The 18,573-nt window shown below is 51.9% G+C and overlaps 1 protein-coding gene across 1 annotated transcript in view; it reads left to right on the forward strand.

Annotated features, from left to right (window-relative positions):
* The first annotated feature begins 436 nt into the window (after positions 1-436).
* The window catches only part of LOC139228512 (F-BAR domain only protein 1-like), a 42,172-nt gene continuing 24,035 nt past the window's right edge, over positions 437-18,573 (forward strand). The window contains 12 exon segments of the mRNA XM_070859580.1: positions 437-511; positions 2,115-2,256; positions 2,504-2,656; positions 3,321-3,425; positions 4,926-5,024; positions 6,781-6,877; positions 7,929-7,973; positions 8,428-8,500; positions 9,379-9,403; positions 11,516-11,573; positions 12,816-12,994; positions 13,795-13,819. Of these exon segments, the coding sequence (XP_070715681.1) occupies positions 468-511; positions 2,115-2,256; positions 2,504-2,656; positions 3,321-3,425; positions 4,926-5,024; positions 6,781-6,877; positions 7,929-7,973; positions 8,428-8,500; positions 9,379-9,403; positions 11,516-11,573; positions 12,816-12,994; positions 13,795-13,819 (1,045 nt within the window). The 5' untranslated portion in view covers positions 437-467.

Consider the following 18,573-nt stretch of genomic DNA (forward strand, 5'->3'; position numbering starts at 1 on the left):
ACCCCAGTGAGAGTCAGTGTGTATGGGACCCGTACCCCAGTGAGAGTCAGTGTGTATGGGACCCGTACCCCAGTGAGAGTCAGTGTGTGTGGAACCCGTACCCCAGTGAGAGTCAGTGTGTGTGGGACCCGTACCCCAGTGAGAGTCAGTGTGTGTGGGACTGTACCCCAATGAGAGTTCATGCAGAGGGGGTTAACTGTGCCCTGTCTGAGCTGCGGGATGTGTAGAAGACGAGTTGATCGAGCAGACGGTTGGTGCGGATTGATGCTGGGGTTTGTCTGAGTGCTCTGTGTTCGGTTTCCCTCTGACTCATTTGGGTCATACTCCTCAAATATTAAATGTTAAAGTTTTGGTGTTTTTGGTGCCCACCTTAACTTGCTGCTCAGTGCTATTTTGTTAAGTTCTGTGTGTTCACCGTTGCTCTCTTCCCCCACAGAGCGCTGATTGAGGAGTCTTACTCCAGGTCCATGACCAAACTCTCCAAGATGGTGAGCACCAACAGTCTGCTGGGGTAAGTTCATCGGGGCAAGTCGGTGCCAATGCTTCCCCAATCCAGCACTGTGCCCAGGGGGAATTGACCCCCAATCCAGCACTGTGCCCAGGGGGAATTGACCCCCGGGACCCCCAATCCAGTACTGTGCCCGGAGGGATTGACCCCCAATCCAGCACTGTGCCCAGGGGGAATTGACCCCCGGGACCCCCAATCCAGCACTGTGCCCAGGGGGAATTGACCCCCGGGACCCCCAATCCAGTACTGTGCCCGGAGGGATTGACCCCCAATCCAGCACTGTGCCTGGGGGGGATTGACCCCCGGGACCCCCAATCCAGCACTGTCCCTGGGGGGAATTGACCCCCGGGACCCCCAATCCAGCACTGTCCCTGGGGGGGATTGACCCCCGGGACCCCCAATCCAGCACTGTGCCCGGAGGGATTGACCCCCGGGACCCCCAATCCAGCACTGTGCTTGGGGGGGGGGATTGACCCCCGGGACCCTCAATCCAGCACTGTGCCTGGGGGGGATTGACCCCCGGGACCCTCAATCCAGCACTGTCCCTGGGGGGGATTGACCCCTGGGACCCCCAATCCAGCACTGTGCCTGGGGGGGATTGACCCCCGGGACCCTCAATCCAGCACTGTACCTGGGGGGGATTGACCCCCGGGACCCTCAATCCAGCACTGTCCCTGGGGGGGATTGACCCCTGGGACCCCCAATCCAGCACTGTCCCTGGGGGGGATTGACCCCTGGGACCCCCAATCCAGCACTGTGCCCGGAGGGATTGACCCCCGGGACCCCCAATCCAGTACTGTACCTGGAGTAATTGACCCCCGGGACTCCCAATCGCGCACTGTCCCTGGGGGGATTGACCCTCGGGACCCCCAATCCAGTGCTGTGCTGAGGGGGATTGACCCTCGGGACCCCCAATCCAGCACTGTCCCTGGGGGTTTGACCCTGAGACCCAGAGGGAGAGAGAGGTCAGTGTTGTACTCGCCAGCTCTTCCTTCCCCACATGACTGGACTCCCTCAGAAGGCTAGACTGGGTTCTGATCACATTACCTTATCTGGCGCACCTGTCTCGAGATCTGGCTGAGGATTCACTGGGACTGGACGCCCCTGGAGAGCCGAGTGTGATCACTGCTCCCAGTGTCCCGAATGCTAGGGTCATCGTGTGCCTTGGGTGGGCAGTTTGGGGTCAGCACGGGTCGAGCGGGAAGTATGGGTCAATAAATCAGGGTGGGTGGGGCTGTCGAGGGGTCAGCCTGTGGTCGGGGTTGGGTCGGGGTGGGTCAGGGGTCAGCCTGTGGTCAGGGTGGGTCAGGGGTCAGCCTGTGGTCAGGTTGGGTCGGGGTGGGTCAGCCTGTGGTTGGGGTGGGTCAGGGGTCAGCCTGTGGTCAGGGTGGGTCAGGGGTCAGGTTGGGTCGGGGTGGGTCAGGGGCCAGCCTGTGGTCGGGGTGGGTCAGGGGTCAGCCTGTGGCCAGGTTGGGTCGGGGTGGGTCAGGGGTCAGCCTGTGGTCAGCGTGTCCTGAATGCCGGGGGCATGGACTCACTATTGAAGTTAGACAGTAGCAGTAGACGATACACTCCACGTGTGGTCTGAACACTACGAATCTTGCAGGACCTTTGCTCCGATGTGGGAGGTGTTCCGGACTTCAGCCGATAAACTGGCACTTTGTCATTTGGAGCTGGTGCGGAAACTCCACGATTTGATCAAAGAAATGAACAGGTTCAACGAGGAGCAGGTCAAAGTGCACCGAAAGGTAATGAGGGGGCGACGGGTTTATTCACATCACTCTAATCCCCACCTTCCATAATTCCCCCGACCCCTGCCCTCTCGCCCCCCAACCTCCCCAGGGTGAGGGTGTAGGGTGGAGAGTCTTTAATGTCCCTAAGTTATTGATTTGTGGAGAACCCTGTCTGCAACTACAGACTCGCTGATGTATTGTGCAAGTCACATGATCGGGCGGGCTGTGACCAATCAAACTCTTTTCTTTCCCCACACCCCAGACGAAGGAGGAAGTGTCCAGGACACTGGAAGCAGTCCAGAATATTCAATCCAGTGTCCAGCTCCTGCAGAAGGCCAGGGACAATTACCACAGCAAATGGTTGGAGTGGGACAGGCTGAAAAAGGATGGAGCCTCTCAGAAAGAGATCGATAAGGTGACTAATGTCGAACACCAGCATTTCAGGGGTTAACCTGTCTGGGTTCCCTGGGGCATTAACTCTCATGAGTACGGGTCCCACACACACTGACTCTCACTGGGGTACGGGTCCCACACACACTGACTCTCACTGGGGTACGGGTCCCACACACACTGACTCTCACTGGGGTACGGGTCCCACACACACGGACTCTCACTGGGGTACAGCTCCCACACACACTGACTCTCACTGGGGTATGAGTCCCACACACACTGACTCTCACTGGGGTACGGGTCCCACACACACTGACTCTCACTGGGGTACGGGTCCCACACACACTGACTCTCACTGGGGTACGGGTCCCCCACACACTGACTCTCACTGGGGTATGAGTACCACACACACTGACCCTCACTGGGGTACAGGTCCCACACACACTGACTCTCACTGGGGTACGGGTCCCACACACACTGACTCTCACTGGGGTACGGGTCCCCCACACACTGACTCTCACTGGGGTATGAGTACCACACACACTGACCCTCACTGGGGTACAGGTCCCACACACACTGACTCTCACTGGGGTACGGGTCCCACACACACTGTTCTCGCCCCGGGACGGTGTGACCTTTCCTTGCCCTCTCGGTGCAGACACTGATGGATCCCGGCTCTTCCCCCACAGGCGGAGCACAAATCAAAGAAAGCTGCAGAGTCTTACAAGGCGAGTATTGAGAAATACCGCAGTGCCCGGACCGACTACCAGCACAAGATGGCGGAGGCTGCACAGGTTCGAGTCCCCGTGCACCGGGTCACCAGCGGCCGATTTGTGAGATTCGTTGGGGGGGGGGGGGGTGTGATTGTGGGGGTGTGATGGGGGGGGGGGTGTTTCGGGGGCGTGTGGGTGTGATTGGAGGGGCGGGTGCAGGCGAGGTTGGAGGGGCTTCGCGAGCTTGTGATTGGTGGGATGTTTTGTGGTGATGGTATTACCATGACGTTACTCCTCTTGTCTTTCTCCGCCAGAGTTGGTGGGACTGGGAGTACGGCACACTGCCTCACTGTTAGATCTCTTAATTTCCAATGAAATACGAACTCCGATGGTAGTTTTAACTTTTTAATCTTGGCAGAGAGTAACAAGCTGCTGGCTGATTGCCAGTTTCTTTGTCTTACTGAAAACACATAGTCAAAATGGCTGTATTTATGCCTGGATCAATTTACAGAAAAGAACTCGCCTTCTTTGACCTTATTGGCTCACTACCCAAGGTCCGAAAATGTCAAGTTGATTGATGACTTAACGCAATGTGGCTGAAATGCATGTAGCATCTCTGACTTGTTGTCTGTGAATTTTCACAGCCTGTCTAAATGCAGCCTGTTTGAATTCTCTTTCACTCACTCACATGAACAAGTGAAAAACTGTCGCACAAACACTTTGCTTGTATCTGAGAAATAGTTCTTGCAATATTCTTGCAGGGCTTGACAGGGTAGATGCAGGGAGGATGTTTCCCCCGGGCTGGGGAGTCTAGAACCAGGGGTCACAGTCTCAGGATAAGGGGTCGGCCATTTAGGACTGAGATGAGGAGGAATTTCTTCACTCAGAGGGTGGTGAATCTTTGGAATTCTCTGCCCCAGAGGGCTGTGGAGGCTCGGAGTATATTGAAGACAGAGATCGATAGATTTTTGAATATTAAGGGTATCAAGGGATATGGGGATAGAGCAGAAAAGTGGAGTTGAGGTAGAAGATCAGCCATGATCTCATTGAATGGTGGGGCAGGTTTGAGGGGCCGAATGGCCAACTCCTGCTCCTAATTCTTATGTTTTCTTGAACTATTTGAGTGAGTGGAAAGGTCTGTTTTTGACAGCAGTGGTCAGTTGCTCCACAGTAGGAGGAGCTACAATGTCGTTGGGTTCAGTTACTTGGTGGTGGAATCGCACTGTGTATCCTAGTAGGTTGAACATTGAAAATGCACAGAAAGTAAATGTCATTTTTTGGGGAGGGGGGGGTGGTATTTAGGAACTCCAGGGAAGGGCTGATGCCCACAGTGCAGGACTGCACAAAGTTTGGAAAGTTCTGGGGAGAAGTCCAAGTAAATCGAGTGAGGGAGAGGCAGAGTCCCGGGGAGTGAGGCGTAGAGTCGGACACCATGACCAGGTTCTTGGTTTGAACCTGGTTCTCAAAGGGTTATTGAGAATCCGGACTCTGTCCGGGAGGGTGTCCGCCCCCCACCCCTGGGATCTCCCGTCTTTTTTTTGTGGCTCCAAAATCTCAATCCTCTGATTTTTGACTCGGCAGAAGTTCCAGCAAGTTGAGGAGAGTCACCTGAGACACATGAAAGGGTTAATCAAGTCGTACTCGCACTCCATCGAAGACACACACGTGCAGGTGGGCCAGGTGAGTGCTCGATGCTGCCGCCCGCTCTCGGACTCGGCGAGAGTTCGAAAGAATTGGTTCGGAATGGTACTGGGGCTGAAAGGGTTAAACCCCAAGGACCGTTTGCCCAGACTGGGCCTGTATTCCCTCGAGTGTAGGAGATTACGGGATGATCTGATCGAGGTGTTGAAGATGATTAAAGGAGTTGATGGGGTCGATGGAGAGAAACTATTCCCTCTGGTGGGGGGAGTCCAGAACAAGGGGCAGGACCTTAAAATTAGAGCCAGGCCGTTCAGGGTGATGTCAGGGAGCACTTCTTCACACAAAGGGCAGTGGGAATCGGGAACTCTCTCCTCCAAAAAGCTGTTGAGGCCGGGGGTCAATTGGAGCTTTCAAGACTGAGGTCGATGGGTATTTGTTGGGTAAGGGGATTAAGGGTTACTGAACCGAGGCAGGGAGATGGAGTTACGATACAGATCAGCCGTGGTCTCATTGAATAGCAGAACAGGCTCAAGGGGCTGAATGGCCTCCTCCTGAATGCTTGTTTCCTGAGCATAGCTTCCTGGCAGAGCAGGATCATACACACCAGGGCGGCCTGTCCACGGTGGAATATCCCGCTGACTCACACAGAAAGAATGGGCCCTTGGGTGTGGCACCTAGCCATTGGGAGGCACTCGTACACCTGCCCCAGGAGGTGTCGCTACCTTGAAGAGAAGGACATGGGGGGGGGAAAGGAGTTAGCCTGGGATACTGAGCTTGGATCGAAAGGTGTCCGATGTTTTTAAGGAGTTGGAGATTATACTGTGTGCGGGTGTACTTTTCTTTCAGTCGCGGGATGTGGGCGTCGCTGGCCAGGCCGGCATTTATTGCCCATCCCTAACTGCCCCTTGAGAAGGTGGTGGTGAGCCGCCTTCTTGAACCGCTGCAGTCCGTGTGGTGAAGGTGCTCCCACAGTGCTGTTAGGGAGGGAGTTCCAGGATTGTGACCCAGCGACGATGAAGGAACGGCCGATATATTTCCAAGTCGGGATGGTGTGTGACTGGGAGGGGAACGTGGAGGTGGTGGTGTTCCCATGCGCCTGCTGCCCTTGTCCTTCTAGGTGGTAGAGGTCGCGGGTTTGGGAGGTGCTGATCATAGAATCATAGAATGGTTACAGCACAGAAGGAGGCCATTCGGCCCCTCGAGCCCGTGCCGGCTCTCTGCAAGAGCACCTCAGCCAGTCCCACTCCCCCCGGCCTTTCCCCACAGCCCTGCAATTTTTTTTCTTTCAGGTACTTATCCAACTCCCTTTTGAAAGCCACGATTGAGTCTGCCTCCACCACCCTCTCAGGCAGAGCATTCCAGATCCTAACCACTCGCTGCGTAAAAAGGTTTTTCCTCGTGTCGCCTTTGGTTCTTCTGCCAATCGCCTTAAATCTGGGTCCTCTGGTTCTCGACCCTTCCACCAATGGGAACAGTTTCTCTCTCAGTCCAGACCCCACACGATTGTGAACACCTCGATCAAATCTCCTCTCGACCTTCTCTTCACACTTTTCTGCGTTAAACTTCATCCGCCATGTGCCCGCCCATTCCACCAGCCTGTCTATGTCCTCTTGAAGTCTATCACTCCCCTCCCCACTGTTCACTATACTTCCAAGTTTTGTATCATCTGCAAATTTTTAAATTGTGTCCTGTACACCCACATCCAAGTCTTTGTGATATACCAAGAAAAGCAGATAAAGAAGCTTCTTGCTGCAGCCCGTCTTGTAGATTGCTAACGACTGTGTTCCTTGCTCAGGTGCATGAAGAGTTCAAACAGAATGCGGAGAATATCCGAGTGCAGGACCTGATCCAGAAATACGCCCTGACCAAAGGGACCGGCAAAGAGAAACCAGGTAATGGGGGTATCCCTCCCGGGGGAGCTGGGTAATGGGGGTATCCCTCCCGGGGGAGCTGGGTAATGGGGGTATCCCTCCCGGGGGAGCTGGGTAATGGGGGTATCCCTCCCGGGGGAGCTGGGTAATGGGGGTATCCCTCCCGGGGGAGCTGGGTAATGGGGGTATCCCTCCCGGGGGAGCTGGGTAATGGGGGTATCCCTCCCGGGGGAGCTGGGTAATGGGGGTATCCTCCCGGAGGAGCTGGGTAATGGGGGTGTCCCTCCCGGGGGAGCTTGGTAATGGAGGTATTCCTCCCGGGGGAGCCGGGTAATAGAGGTATTCCTCCCGGGGGAACCGGGTAATGGGGGTATCCCTCCCGGGGGAGCTTGGTAATGTGGGTATCCCTCCCGGGGGAGCTGGGCAATGGGGGTATCCCTCCCGGGGGAGCTGGGCAATGGGGGTATCCTCCCGGGGGAGCTGGGTAATAGGGGTATCCCTCCCGGGGGAGCTTGGTAATGGAGGTATTCCTCCCGGGGGAGCCGGGTAATAGAGGTATTCCTCCCGGGGGAGCTGGGTAATGGGGGTATCCCTCCCGGGGGAGCTGGGTAATGGGGGTATCCCTCCCGGGGGAGCTGGGTAATGGGGGTATCCCTCCCGGGGGAGCTGGGTAATAGGGGTATCCCTCCTGGGGGAACCGGGTAATGGGGGTATCCCTCCCGGGGGAGCTGGGTAATGGAGGTATTCCTCCCGGGGGAACCGGGTAATGGGGGTATTCCTCCCGGGGGAGCTGGGTAATGGGGGTATCCCTCCCGAGGGAGCTGCGTAATGGGGGTATTCCTCCCGGGGGAGCCGGGTAATGGGGTTGCCCTGCCCCGGGGGAGCCAGGTATTGCGGGAGTGTTCCCCCCACCCCCCGGGGGGGAGCCAGGTAATGGGAGTGTGTTCCTCCCCCAGGGGGGAAGGCAGGGGAGGAGCATGCCGATTGTCAGAGTAGTGGCGTCGGTGTGGGAGTGTTGTGGTGAGAGTCAAGCTTCAGTCTGACTCCTGACTCTGTGTCTTCTCCTTTCCAGGGCCCATCGAGTTCGAGGAGTGTAACCCAGAGGTGGTGGTGGAAGGTGAGTGACTTCTCACTGTGTTGCTGTTCAGACACTCTCCGAGCTCGCGTCCCGCTGATCAGGGACTCTCTCCCTCTCTTTCTCCCTCTCTTTCTATCTCCCTCTCTCCCTCCGCCTTCCCTCTCTCCCCTTCTCCCACACACACCCGCTGGCAGCTATCATTGGACAGTGATGTGGAACAGGAGTTCTGTCTGATTGCCCCAAAGCCGGGGTACTGAGACTCTGTGCAGCCTCTCCAATCCTGCCGCAGTCGAGATCAGCTCCAGCTCAGTCCGGAGACCCTCCGCCTCGGTCTGAGGAGCGGGACCACATGGGAACCGAGTGACCGGGGCAGTTTCGACACCATTTGTAAGGCGGCTCCAGCTGTTTGCCGCTCGGGGCTGCTGGTTCTGGAGTTTGTTGAGTTCAGTCGCCGGTTACTGGGAATTGAATTCTTTTGTCTCTTGTGAAACAGGCCCGAAGAGAAGCAAAAGGAAATCGTTTGTGATCCCAGGACTCGGCAAGAGAGAGAAGGACACCGACTCCACGTGAGTGTCCCCTTCATCCCATTCTGCTCACCGTCGAGAGCTGTCAGTCCACCACTCTCGGCGATTAACCACGAAGCCCAGAGCCAGGAGAGACCACTCGGCCCATCGGTGCCATTCCATCCAGTGTCCGTGTCTGATTCCTGGATCATGGTCTCCCCTCCCTCCTCCCCCCCCACCCACTTAAACTCCCCTCCCCCCACCCGCTTAATCCCCTCCCCTCCCTCCCCCCACCCGTTTAATCCCCCCCCACCCGCTTAATCCCCTCCCCCCCACCCGCTTAATCCCCTCCCCCCCCCCCCCCCACCAGCTTAATCCCCCCCACCAGCTTAATCCCCCCCCCCCCCACCCACTTAATCCCCTCCCATAGCTCAATCCTGGCCAATCTGTATCTCAACTCCATCTCTCTTTGCTCTATATCCCTCAATGCCCTCACCCAACAAAAATCTGTCAACACAAAAGTAAAACACTGCGGATGCTGGAATCTGAATTAAAAGCAGAAAATGCTGGAAATACTCAGCGGGTCAGGCAGCATCTGTGGAGAGAGAAACAAAGTCCATCCATCAATCAATCTAACAAATCTCAGTTTTGACAGTGTCAATTGACCCCCGGCCTCTACAGCTTTTTGGGGAGAGAGTTCCCGATTCCCGCTGCCCTTTGTGTGAAGAAGTGCTCCCTGACATCACCCTGAACGGCCTGGCTCTAATTTTAAGGTCCTGCCCCTTGTTCTGGACTCCCCCCACCAGAGGGAATAGTTTCTCTCGATTTACCCCATCAGATCGAGAGGAGAGGAGGGGGAGAGTAGGGGAGGTGCTATGAGGGGATCTGTCGCTCTGCGAATGTTTGATATTGTCAGTAACTGGTCTTTCCTCCCGTTGCAGGGGCTCTCCAGATGCTGATTCCATTGTGAGTAGACTCGCTCTCTATTGGCCCGACCCTCCGATTGTGACTGTCCTCATTTTGCTCCTGTTTCTTTTTAAGATTTGGTTTGTAGCGAGCGTTGTTGCTGCTCGTGATTGTCGGTTCGTGACAGCAGCTGCTGGGACAGTGAGGATCATCCTGCCCCTGGCATCATGAAGGGTGGGTTCAGTGTCAACTGCCCCCTGTACCTCCCCCAAATGGCCATTCTTCATAAGGGGATCGTGACAGTGAGAACTGCCGGAATATTCACCTGTGGGAACATTACAGTGAGCCACGATTACCGCAACCTTTTGTTTAAGAACATAAGAAATAGGAGCAGGAGTAGGCCATACGGCCCCTCGAGCCTGCTCCGCCATTCAATACGATCATGGCTGATTCGATCATGGACTCAGCTCCACTTCCCCGCCCGCTCCCCATAACCCCTTCTCCCCTTATCAATTAAGAAACCGTCTATTTCTGTCTTAAATTTATTCAATGTCCCAGCTTCCACAGCTCTCTGAGGCAGCGAATTCCACAGATTTACAACCCTCAGAGAAGAAATTTCTCCTCATCTCAGTTTTAAATGGGCGGCCCCTTATTCTAAGATTGAGCCCCCTAGTTCTAGTCTCCCCCATCAGTGGAAGAATCCTCTCTCCATCCACCTTGTCAAGCTCCCTCATCATCTTATACGTTTCAATCAGATCACCTCTCATCCTTCTGAATTCCAATGAGTAGAGGCCCAACCTACTCAACCTTTCCTCATAAGTCAACCCCCTCATCCCCGGAATCAATCTAGTGAACCTGCTCTGAACTGCCTCCAAAGCAAGTATATCCTTTCGGAAATATGGAAACCAAAACTGCACGCAGTACTCCAGGTGTGGCCTCACCAATACCCTGTACAACTGTAGCAAGACTTCCCTGCTTTTATACTCCATCCCCTTTGCAATAAAGGATAAGATACCATTGGCCTTCCTGATCACTTGCTGTACCTGCATACTATCCTTTTGTGTTTTATGCACAAGTACCCCCAGGTCCCACTGTACTGCGGCACTTTGCAATCTTTCTCCATTTAAATATTAACTTGCTCTTTGATTTTTTTCTGCCAAAGTGCATGACCTCACACTTTCCAACATTATACTGCATCTGCCAATTTTTTGCCCACTCACTTAGCCTGTCTGTCATTTTGCAGATTTTTTTGTGTCCTCCTCACACATTGCTTTTCCTCCCATCTTTCTATTGTCAGCAAACTTGGCTACGTTACACTCAGTCCCTTCTTCCAAGTCGTTAATATAGATTGTAAATAGTTGGGGTCCCAGCACTGATCCCTGCAGCACCCCACTGGTTACTGATTGCCAACCCGAGAATGAACCATTTATCCTGACTCTCTGTTTTCTGTTAGTTAGCCAATCCTCTATCCATGCTAATATATTACCCCCAACCCCGTGAACTTTTATCTTGTACACGAGATATTGCTGTAACCCCTCCCACTGTTGAGGTCCTTCAATGTCCGAAGTCCCTTGGCTCCTGATGCAGCTTTTTAACAACAACACTGTACCGGGGAATAGTGGCTGCAGCTCCCGTCCACTGGGTCTTGCTCCCGCCCGCTGCTGACCACCAGGCCCCGCTCCCGTCCATTACGTCGAGCTCCCATAGGTTGTGTCTGTGGGTATCACTTGTGTTAAGTCCTGACTCTAATGTGCAGACTTACACGAGACACATGCTGAAGTCAGGGTCACTCGGGACCTGCACCTTTAATTCCAGCTCTCCAGTGCTGCAATTGCCTGAGACCTCCCTTTATATACCTGAGTGGGACAGGTATGGAGTGTCTCCTGCAAGTGCACCCCTGGTGGTAAGGTATGCTTATTGTTACAGGTCATATCCAGTTAGTCATGTATAGCATGGTAAGATACAGTTATATACAGTAATGTGAGATACATGACAACGTGCTATTACAGACCTAATATTGGAACAGTGTTGAGCTGGGCCTGGGATAGAGACCACAACAGAACTTGTCGTGGAAAAGCCTACATTCTGGAGCAGGGACAATCCTGATCCTGGGCCTGGTACAGGGGGCTGGACTGGTCCACAGTCTATTTTTGAATGTGTTCTGTTTTACAGAATTCTCCAGAAGTGGATGAGGAAGGTTATACCATCAGACCTGACATTGCCCAGAATGATATCCTTGCCTCTGTGTCCTTAACTACAGTTCTTCCCAAGTGACCCTTTTCCTTGCACTCTGATACGTTCCATGGAGCCCTCAGAAAATCCGCCTGCAGAGCCTCACTTTCCCGATCGTGAGGTGCCTTCAGAGAAGGGAAGGGGAGGCTCCACAAGCGGGGTCTCCAGGAGCTGGCTGAAGATTGAGACTAGGACTGTGGCAGTTTGGATGCCCTACCTGGTGGAGTGTGATAGGACAGAGCGAGAAGGAAAGACTTGCATCTCGATAGCTCTTTTCGCAACATCAGGACGTCCCAAAGCGCTTTACAGCCAATGAAGTGCTTTTTGAAGTGCAGTCACTGTTGTAATGTGGGAAACGCGGCAGACAATGTGCGCACAGCAAGCTCCCACAAAACAACAATGAGATAAATGACCAGATAATCTGTTTTAATGATGTTGATTGGGGGCTGAATATTGACCTCAGGTCACCGGGGAGAACTCCCTGCTCCTCTTCAAACAGTGGCTGTTGCGTCCTCCTGATAAACTGAGGCTCTGTCTGCCCTAACGTCTCATCCAAAAGACGACACCTCCGACAGTGCAGCACTCCCTCAGCACTGCCCTGGGAGTGTAAGCCTGGAGTGGGACTCGAACCCACAACCTTCTGACTTGGAGGAGAGAGTGCTGCCCACTGGGCCACGGCTGAGCTTAACAAAGCTCGAGTTAGCCATTTGCAAACCTCGGGGGTTATTGTATTTAATTTACGGTATAAGTCTCTGGTAACCGGGAGGTATCGTGATGGCAAAACCCCAGCATGTATCGTGAGGCTACAAAGGGCAGTCCAATCGGGAGTCGCCGAGTGTAGGTACCTGGGCCAATGATTGCGATCCTTCACTTCCATCCCCACCCCCACTCCCCCCCCGCCCCCCCCCCCCCCCCAAAAAAAAAATCCTTGAGTCTGCATCCTTGGTGTTGGGTGCTGGCCAGAAGATTCCCATGTATTTTTGGGGCGGGTGGAAAGAATTGAAAGGTTGTCCAGGAGAGCCAGTTAGTCATCAGTCCGGAGTGACTTTGTCAAAGGCCTAAGGGTGGGGCAGGGCCGGGGACACTGCTGGGGGCAACAGAGAGAAAGACGGGGTGGGGGAAGGGGGGAAATAATAGTGAAAAAGAGACCCCGGGGTATTGGTCCCAGCACACTAACCAATCGGTGCTGGTACTATTACTCTCGGCCAGTTCCACTGGGAATTCCTTAACTTTTCCGAACATGAGAAGGAGACCCAGCCCTGCTCCTCCAGCGACTCCGACTTCGATGATGACGAACCCCGAAAGTTCCGCGTGGAAATCAAGCCGGCGACGGCCAAAGACCGAACCCGCGACCCAGCGACATCCGTGGAGCAACTGAAGGCATCGATCGGGAATATCGTCCTCTCTTCCAATCCAATCGTGAGGGTCTCGCTGTCACTTTGGGGAGTGCAGGGGAGGGGGGAGTGGATGAGAGCAGGAGCATGGCGGGCAGGCACAGCTGAGGGTCGCTGGGGGAGGGGGAGCAGTCACTAGGGGTAGGGGAGGGGTCGTGAGGGTGAGAGTAGGGAGCATGGCGGGCAGACAGCTGGGGTTGCTGGAGGGGGAGGGGTCACTGGGGAAAGGAGCGGGGTGGGTAGGTCGGTGGGGTGTGGTCGTGAGGCGGGAGGGGTCGGAGGGGAGGGGTCACAAGGTGAGGGGAGGGATTGCTGGGGAAAGGAGCGGGGTAGGTAGGCCGATGGGGTGTGGTCATGAGGCGGGAGGGGTCATTAGGGGGAGGGGTTACTGGGGTCGGCAGAGAGGGGTCACAAGGTGAGGGCAGGGATTGTTGGGGAAAGGAGTGGGGTCGGTGGGGTGAGGTCGCGAGGCAGAAGGGGTCTCTGGGGTCGGAGGGGAGGGCTCGCTCGTGACCGCCAATTCGTCAGCGCGTTCCAAGGTTACACGAGTCACCATTAAAACTAAACAACAGTGAGCAAAACAAATGTTCGTTTTATTTTCGGTCAGATTATCGGGTCAGTGCTGGGTGGAGAGGGGGTTCGGTCACAACCTGAGGGAGCGTGGCCATTCCCGAGGCTCCATGTGACACGGCAGGGCGCACGATGGGAGCCCTGCGGGATTGTTGGGGAGCCTTCTGAAACCCAGGAGATAGCGGGGAGGAAGATTCCAGTGACACGGACTCACCCATTGCCCAAACTCATTCTTTGCTTCTCTTTGTTTCACAGATTCCGTCCAAAAGGAATTCTTCCAGTAAGTGTCTGTCAATCTGGCAAAACTTCTTTTACCTGCAAGATTTAATAATACCTGCAGGGGAGAAATGTGCCGGGCTGTGGGGCAAGGGCAGGGGGAATGGGACTGATAGGATCATTCTATCAAAGAGGCACAGGCACGATGGGCCGAATGGCAGCCTCCTGTGCTGTACGATTCGATGTAGACCTCGTAATATGTGAGAGAGAGAAAGAAAGACGTGCATTTCTATAGCGCCTTTCACAACCACCGGACGTCCCGAAGTGCTTAGAAACATAGAAAATAGGAGCAGGAGTCAGTCATTCGGCCCTTCGAGTCTGCACCACCATTCAATATGATCATGGCTGATCCTCTATCTCAACACCATATTCCCGCTTTCTCCCCATACCCCTTGAGGCCTTTTGTGTCTAGAAATCTATCTATCTCCCTCTTAAATATATTCAGTGACTTGGCCTCCACAGCCTTCTGTGGTAGAGAATTCCACAGGTTCACCACCCTCTGAGTGAAAACATTTCTCCTCATCTCACTCCTAAATTTCCTACCCCGTACCTGAGACTGTGACCCCTTGTTCTAGACTTCCCAGCCCGGGGGAACATCCTTCCTGCATCCAGTCTATCCAACCCCGTCAGAATTTTATACGTTTCAATGAGATCCCCTCTCATTCTTCTAAACTCTAGTGAATACAGGCCTAGTCAACCCAATCTCTCCTCATACGACAGTCCTGCCATCCCAGGAATCAGTCTGGTGAACCTTCACTGCACTCCCTCTATGGCAAGTATATCCTTCCTTAGGCAAGGAGACCAAAACTGCACACAATACTCCAGGTGTGGTCTCACCAAGGCCCTGTAAGACATCCTTGCTCCTGTACTCAAACCCTCTTGCAATGAAGGCCAACATACCATTTGCCTTCCTAACTGCTTGCTGCACCGACACTTTTGCTTTCAATGACTGGTGTACAAGGTCACCCAGGTCCCTCTACATCGATACTTCCCAAACTATCACCATTTAAATAATACTTTGTCCTTCTGTTTTTCCTACCAGAGTGGATAACTTCACATTTATCCACGTTATACTGCATCTGCCATGTGTTTGCCCACTCACTCAACCTATCTAAATCGCCTTGCAGCATCTTTGCATCCTCCTCACAACTCACAATCCCACCTAGTTTTGTCGTCAGCAAACTTGGAAATATTACATTTGGTTCCCTCATCCAAATCATTTATATATATATTGTGAATAGCTGGGACCCCAGCACTGATCCCTGTGGTACCCCACTAGTCATTGCCCGCCACCCCGAAAAAGACTCATTTATTCCTACTCTCTGTTTCCTGTCGGTTAACAAATTTTCAATCCATGCCAATACATTACCCCCAGTGAAGTACTTTTGAAGTGTAGTCACTGTTGTAATGTAGGAAACGTGCAACCAATTTGCTTCCACAAACAGCAATGTGATAATCACCAGATTATCAGTTATTTGTTCATTGAGGGGTAAATATTGCCCAGGACATCGGGGATAACTCCCCTGCTCTTCTTCACTATAGTGCTATGGGATCTTTTACATCCACTTGATAGTGCAGATGGTTTAACATCTCATCAGAAAGACGGCACCTCCGACAGTGCGGCACTCCCTCAGTACTGCACTGGAGTGTCAGCCTAGATTTCTGTCTGTAATGTCTGTAAGCTTGTAATGTTTGTAGCTCCACACTGTGGATGTGGACGTATTGTGTACTGCAAGTGCAGGGTTAATAATAAACAGCCCAGGCAGATTTCCGGATACTTCCGAGAGAGCTGCCTGCCATGTTAGGAAGCTGTGTGTGTTGTGCTCTGTGAATATATCACACTTGGTGATTGAGATCGGATTTTTCGGATGATTTAAAGCTTAAATTTTGTTGGTGAAGGATTCAGCCAGCCGACAGATTGACTTTACAAGTTTCTGTCTTTGGAAAAAGCTACAAAATCCGAGGTAAAATACAGCACACGGTCTGAACAGCTAGAGATAAAAAGGCAGGTGTATTGGGATATTTGGGGGAATATAGACACGACCGGGAACGTTTTAAAGTATATGTGGATCGGCTAGAAATGTATTTCACTGCAAATAACCTAATCGAAGTTCCAGACAATGCAGTCCAGGACCAGGCTGTATTGGAACATAAGAGAGCGATCTTCTTATCGGAGGCAGGTCTGGCATTATATGACACTCTTGTAAATCTGCTTGTGCCTGACGAGCCAAAGGACACAACGCTTAAAGAGATTTTAACGAAGCTGGAGCAGCACTATAACCCCAAACCGTTAGAAATTGCTGAAAGCTATCATTTCGGGTTTCGGAATCAAAAGGCTGATGAAAGTATCAGTGATTACATCGTTGCATTAAAGAAGCTATTGATGCACTGTAATTTTGGAAACTTTCAAAACCGAGCATTACGGGATCATTTTGTTTGTGGGATGAAAAATGATGCGATCAGAAGGAAGTTATTGATGATGGATGACTTGACTTTTGAGATTGCTTGTCAGACAGCGAGGTTGATGGGCATGGCCGAACAATATTCCCGAGAATTAAATAATGATTACAGTCATCAGTCAACCGAGGTAAATCACCTGCAGGTTCAAAGTAAAAGACGGGCATGGCCGAAAGTCTCAGAAACTGGAAATTCTACCAGAGCGTCGAAGTCGTGCTATAGGTGCCTGGGACAACACATTGCTCAAAGTTGTCCATACGTGAAGGCAGAGTGTTTCTTCTGCAGGGAGACTGGGCATCTTGTGAAGGCATGCCGACTGAAGGGTAAACCAGTTTTCAAAGCTATGAGTCCAGCGTTCAAAGCTATGAGTAGAAATCCCAAGAGACTACATAGCATGGAAGAACAACAACAGAAGGAGGAGATGTTAGAGTTACAAGTCATCAGGAGCATGAGGTTAACGGACAGCGATTCGGAAAGCATCAAAATCTACATAGATGTTGCGGGATTCAAGATACCAATGGAAATTGACACGGATGCTTCCATGAGTGTCGTACCGGAGTCACTATATTGTGACAAATTGCATGATTTTCAACTGGAGAAATCCAAGAAAGAGCTGCGAGGCTACTGGGGAGAGAAAATTCCTGTTGTAGGTCATATCACTGTACCGGTGAAATATAAAGATCAATTTCAGAACTTGCCTCTAATAGTAGTGAAGGGAGACAAGTCTGCCTTACTAGGATGAAATTAGTTGAGCTCACTGAAGCTGGATTGGAGTAAGATTTTCTGTGTGGAAGTGAGATTTTCATCAATGGATGAGATTATCGAGCAGTATCCGAAGAAACGGGCAGTCCGATCCAAGGCTTCAAGGTGAGTGTCAGGGTACAGAAGGACGCTAGATCAGTTTACTACAAGCCACGTTCCGTACCATATGCACTCAAGGAGAAAGTTGAGCAAGAACTCAAAAGACTAGAGACTGAGAACATTATTTGTAAGATAGATCGATGTAATTGGACTACACCCATTGTTGTTGTTGTACCTAGGTCCGATGGCAAGGCAAGATTGTGTGGTGATTATAAAGTAACTGTAAACCAGGTTCTAGAGGGTAATGTCCCCAATACATTGCCAAATATAGAGGATTTGTTCACAACACTGACAGGTGGTCAGATCTTCTCAAAACTGGATCTTACGAATGCCTACTTGCAGCTTGAACTAAATGAGGAGTCCAAGTCATGTTTGACTATAAATACTCATCGAGGCCTATATCAGTTTAATAGGCTATCGTTTGGAGTGTCTTCCGCCCCAGCCACATTCCAAGAGGTGATTAACCAGATTTTGCAAGGTATTGAAGGGGTAGTATGTTATTTAGATGACATACTAATTTCAGCACCAAATAGGCAAATTCATAATAACATATTGAATGAAGTCCTCAAATGGCTAGAGAAGCACAGAGTACGAGTGTCTGCTCATAAGTGTGAGTTATTTAAAAACTAAGTGGAGTACTTGGGGTACAGAGTAGACAAAGATGGTTTACATCCAACCATGGAAAAATTGAATGCAATTAGAAATGCACCCACTCCCAGGAATGTCACTGAACTTCATTCATTCTTGGGTCTTTTGAACTATTATGGGAAGTTCCTACCAAATTTGGCTACAGTATTACATCCACTGAATGAACTTTTGAAAAAACAGGTCCATTGGAAGTGGTCAAAAGAATGCGATATAGCATTCAAGGAGTGTAAAAGTAAATTGGTAGAGAGCACCATGTTAGTTCACTATGACATATCTAAGGAGATTAAGCTAGCATGTGATGCCTCTCCGTATGGAGTTGGGGCAATAATCTCTCATGTATTAAGTAGTGGGGAGGAGAGACCAATTGCTTTTGCTTCACGCGCACTCAGTGCCAGTGAGAGTAATTATCCACAAATTGAAAGGGAAGCTTTGGCATTAATTTTTGGGCTCAAGAAGTTTCATAAATACTTGTATGGTCGTAAGTTTACCATCATTACGGACCATAAGCCCCTAACGGCAATCCTCCATCCAAAGTCCCCAGTTCCAACATTAGCTGCAGCCCGAATGCAGAGATGGGCTTTGATTTTGTCAGCATATACATGATATTGAATACAGATGATCAGCTGATTACTGTAATGCTGATGCAATGTCTAGATTGCCTTCCCCATCACAAGTTACACCCGATAGGGAAGAAGTGTTTTATTTTTCATACGTTGATGAACTGCCAGTCACAGCTAAAGCGATTGGTAGAGCAACCAAACGTGACCCAGTGATGTCAAAGGTGTATGGTTA

Source organism: Pristiophorus japonicus, chromosome 18 (assembly GCF_044704955.1).
Source record: "Pristiophorus japonicus isolate sPriJap1 chromosome 18, sPriJap1.hap1, whole genome shotgun sequence".
Taxonomy (NCBI): Eukaryota; Metazoa; Chordata; class Chondrichthyes; family Pristiophoridae; genus Pristiophorus; species Pristiophorus japonicus.